The following is a 4,306-nucleotide window of genomic DNA, read 5'->3' on the forward strand; positions in this document are numbered from 1 at the left end:
CAGCCCGGCCCGGCACCGCCAGCCCCGGCGCAGCTGGTGCAGAAGGCGCACGAGCTCATGTGGTACGTGCTGGTCAAGGACCAGAAGAAGATGATCATCTGGTTTCCAGACATGGTGAAAGATGTCATCGGCAGCTACAAGAAGTGGTGCAGGAGCATCCTCCGGCGCACCAGCCTCATCCTCGCCCGGGTGTTCGGGCTGCACCTGAGGCTAACCAGCCTGCACACCATGGAGTTTGCGCTGGTCAAAGCGCTGGAGCCCGAGGAGCTGGACAGGGTGGCGCTGAGCAACCGCATGCCCATGACAGGCCTCCTCCTCATGATCCTGAGCCTCATCTACGTGAAGGGCCGCGGCGCCAGAGAGAGCGCCGTCTGGAACGTGCTCCGCATCCTGGGGCTGCGGCCCTGGAAGAAGCACTCCACCTTCGGGGACGTGCGGAAGCTCATCACTGAGGAGTTCGTCCAACAGAATTACCTGAAGTACCAGCGCGTCCCATACGTGGAGCCGCCCGAGTACGAGTTCTTCTGGGGCTCCCGGGCCAGCCGCGAAATCACCAAGCTGCAAATCATGGAGTTCCTGGCCAGGGTCTTTAAGAAAGACCCCCAGGCCTGGCCCTCCCGATACAGAGAAGCTCTGGAGGAGGCCAGAGCTCTGCGGGAGGCTAATCCCACTGCCCACTGCGCTCGCAGCAGCGTCTCCGAGGACTAGGAAAGTCTGGAGGCAGATGAATGGTTTCTGACCCTCACCAGGGCTGTGGAAGGGTGGGGGTGGGTCATTAGAGTGTTGAGGATTTACAGTGCAGTATTCACGTGTAACTTTTAAGTTTTCAGTACAGTGCTTTTATACCTTTAATGCAATGTTGTATTCCTTTGGGTACTATTGTGTAGTATTTAGGATGTATGCATGTTTGTTTATACGTAAGCTTGGTTGGTGCTTTCGCTTTTGTGGTACCTTTCTTGGATTTTTGTACCAGAGACGTGCTAAACTGATGAAGTACATTGAGGAAGTTTCCATCTTCTTATTTTATATGGGACTGAGATGTGTGTTGGGGTAGACTGCTCCTGCAGAGTTTGGAAAAACTCACCAGCAAAGCCGGCCTGACCAAGAAATGTCAAGGCCCACATGACCTTGCTGGGTACTGAAAACATCCTCGTGGAGTAAACTAGTTTGAACCGGACTGGTCTCAGTGTGAGAGCACTTGGCACACTTTACTAAACACGTATACAACCCCACCGTGAGTCAACTTTAAACATTAAAGATTCTTGTGATACAATCATTTCTGGAAGTGTACGTTATCATTTTCACAAAGCAGTATGGTTGGGCATGAGACAATTCTCTATTTTACAGTATACACAGATAGAACTATTTCCCCTAATGGGGTGGGAAAAATCGCTACTCATGACTACTCCTAAATTTGTGAAGTTTGTAGTTCTGTCTTTAAATGTAACTCATGTGTATTTCAAAAACATGCACAAATATAGAAAAGTATAACAAAACAGTAAGATTGTCCATAATCACATCCTATGGGAATAAAAACCAAAAATAATTTCCTTCCCTTAAGTTTCTACATTTTATCAAAATTAATAGATGCTTTGTGGGCACTTAAAGAGTGAGACACTGTACATGAGCCCTAACATGTATTTTTCTCCTCTTATCTAATCCTCACAACAGGCCTGTCAGGCAGCCACCAACTACCTCTGCACCATGGAGGAAACGCAGGAGTAATGTAGGTAATGAACTTCCCATAGCTCATAAAGGTTAATAAGAGAAGGAGCTAGGAGTAGAACTCAGAATGAATCCAGAGTCCACATTTGTCCCCACCTGCCTTCAACTCCCCTACACCCTGTGGTTTTTAGGTTATTTATTTTTAACTTTATGTTTAACTTTCATGTGGGAGCCCACACTCACGTGGGTTCATGGGCCACACATACAGAAAGGCTAGGAATTTTATTTTTCTAATTCTTATGATATTTTGGAGAAAGCAATATCATTCTGATTGTGCAAATTGAGAAACTTACTTTTGGAGAGATTAATTAACCTAATAAAGTGATACTCCTGTTCAGCAGTGAAGCTGGGATTGGAAACACAATCTTTCCTGAGGGTTGGAGGTGAAGGTGCTTTCTCTGACAAACACACAAGACACCTAAGAGAGGGAGGTGGGTTGCCCATCAGGATGTCTCTGGCCTCGCAGCGGTGAGCCACTAGGTAATCCTCAGAGGATGGGATGGGCTGCGAGTGGGCTTTAGGGGCAATGCCTGAAGAAAAACCTCATTGTGAATTTTTAGTCCTGCAAGGGGTCAGGGGGAGAAAAGGGGCTTTAATAAGAACAGAAGTCCTTTAAACTACAAAAGAGTGGGAAAGACCATTTGGCCAAAGCCAGAAACTTTTCTGTGGAAGACTAATAATGAAGAGGACACGTGTCACATAACCCCTCAAAGAAGTAAACTGGGAGTCCTATTAGGGTGAGGGAATTATAATTTGGATTGTGAGCTGGAATTCCCAACACTTGGGCATTACTTAACAGGTGGGGGCAGGTGCTAGAAATACTTATGAAGCCCCTGTTCATGCTGAGATGAAATCCATCCCAGTTTAAAAGCTTCCGGTGAAGTCTTTCAAGGGGGTTCTGCGGGGAAAGGGGGACATTTCTGCAATGACCCAGGCAGGAGTGACCTGGCTTTGATGGCACCTCTTACACAAAACCAATGTGAGTGTCTCACCTCTTCAGAAGTGTTAGGATTGTTTGGAAATCTTACCTCCCCACAACCCATCAATAAGTTTCTCCAGAATCAAAATAAATCTGCCCCTTATCATTTAAAATTGTGGGGATATCCAGGATGTTTCATTTCTGGAGTAGGACTATGGGCTGTTGTTCCTGCCACACACAGTGCTGGTCATTTTCTCTAATGCCTTAATACTCCCCTCACTGCTGGATTGATGCCTTGCAGGAGCTGTAACCCCTGTGTACTTCTTGCAGCCAAGCCCAGAAATCACTAGGCAAACAATCCCTTTACATCCCCATTTAACTCCTTGTGTTGTGTCCACTTTTCCTCTCTGCTGTGAGAGGCACGGAGAATCACCCTTTCTGTCCCAAGCTCATTCACACAGGCACCCTAGCCAGGCCATAGAAGACCGAGCCTTTACAGGAGAAACAGAATGTCAGAATGTGAGAAAGGAGTAAGGCACGGGGCAGAGCAACTCTTCCGTGATGCTGCCTAGGAGGCAGCTAGACCTAGAGAAAGAGGCTTCCAGATGTGAAATGAGTTTACTTCATGACACCTGATCCTGCAGAGATGCAGCTTCGGGCACGGGGAGGGAGCACCCAGCAGCTCTCTTGGATTTTCATGCTGGGCTCTAAATGGAAAGACTGGAGAGTTTATCAAACATTTACCAAAAGATTCACCTACAAGGTCCTGGGATAGGTCAATCGGGAAGGGGTCAGCAGGTCCTCCGTGTTGCAGTCCAACCTGACAGTGTACTGAAGCCCAGACTGCTGTGGGTGGGAGAGGCTTTCCGAACTCCCCATAACATGTGAACTTCTGCCTGCCAGCTGGAACCTCATTTCTTCACAAACACCTGCAAACATATTTCAATTTGTTAACTTCATTTTATGAAAGATATGAAGGGAAAAGGGATCTTTGCAAATTTAATATAAAATATAAAGACACCTAGTGTAAGCTGTCCTGAGAGGAAATAAATAACTGTAAGCAGTATCATTATTAAACAGAAATGTTTTAAGTGAACTTCTTATGCAGTTAAATATTTCCTGTGCTTGAAAACCCTTTTAGGTCCTTCTCCAACTTGAGTCTTACCTGACCAACTCATGAACACTACTTACTGGAAGAACACTCTCCCTAATCTCTAAGCACAACCATGTTCTAAACGCACTCAAAATACACATACTGGTTATAATTATGTGCCTTTTATTTCTCTCCTCCTGGATTGTTACGTACTTAAGGGTTAGAACTGTCTCTATCCTGTTCATTATTTCTTTGATACTTGATGTAAGGATGGGCCATAATGGATGCATTTGATAAATATTTGTTACATAAGTGAAGTAACTCAAAAAATTAGAAAAGACCTACCCATCCACATGAGAAAACAAAACCATATGTGGCCGACAACAATTAGCCAATATAAAGGGCACGGTGGTTCATGCCTGTAAACCCAGCACTTTGGGAGGCTGAGGCGAGTGGATCACGAGGTCAGGAGATGAGACCATCCTGGCTAACACGGTGAAACCCCATCTCTACTAAAAATACAAAAAAATTAGCCAGGTGTGGTGGCGGGAACCTGTAGTCCCAGCTAC

At 46.0% G+C, this 4,306-nt stretch overlaps 1 protein-coding gene across 1 annotated transcript; it reads left to right on the plus strand.

Moving 5' to 3' along the window:
• LOC105523493 (necdin) lies at positions 1 to 1,276 on the plus strand (the record flags this gene model as incomplete). Its single annotated transcript, XM_011958307.1, has 1 exon — positions 1 to 1,276. A coding segment is annotated over one exon (708 nt), but the record flags the coding sequence as incomplete, so codon positions are not given.
• Between the last annotated feature and the right edge of the window lie 3,030 nt (positions 1,277 to 4,306).

Source organism: Colobus angolensis, unplaced genomic scaffold, assembly GCF_000951035.1.
Source record: "Colobus angolensis palliatus isolate OR3802 unplaced genomic scaffold, Cang.pa_1.0 Scaffold467, whole genome shotgun sequence".
In the NCBI taxonomy this organism is placed as follows: Eukaryota; Metazoa; Chordata; class Mammalia; order Primates; family Cercopithecidae; genus Colobus; species Colobus angolensis.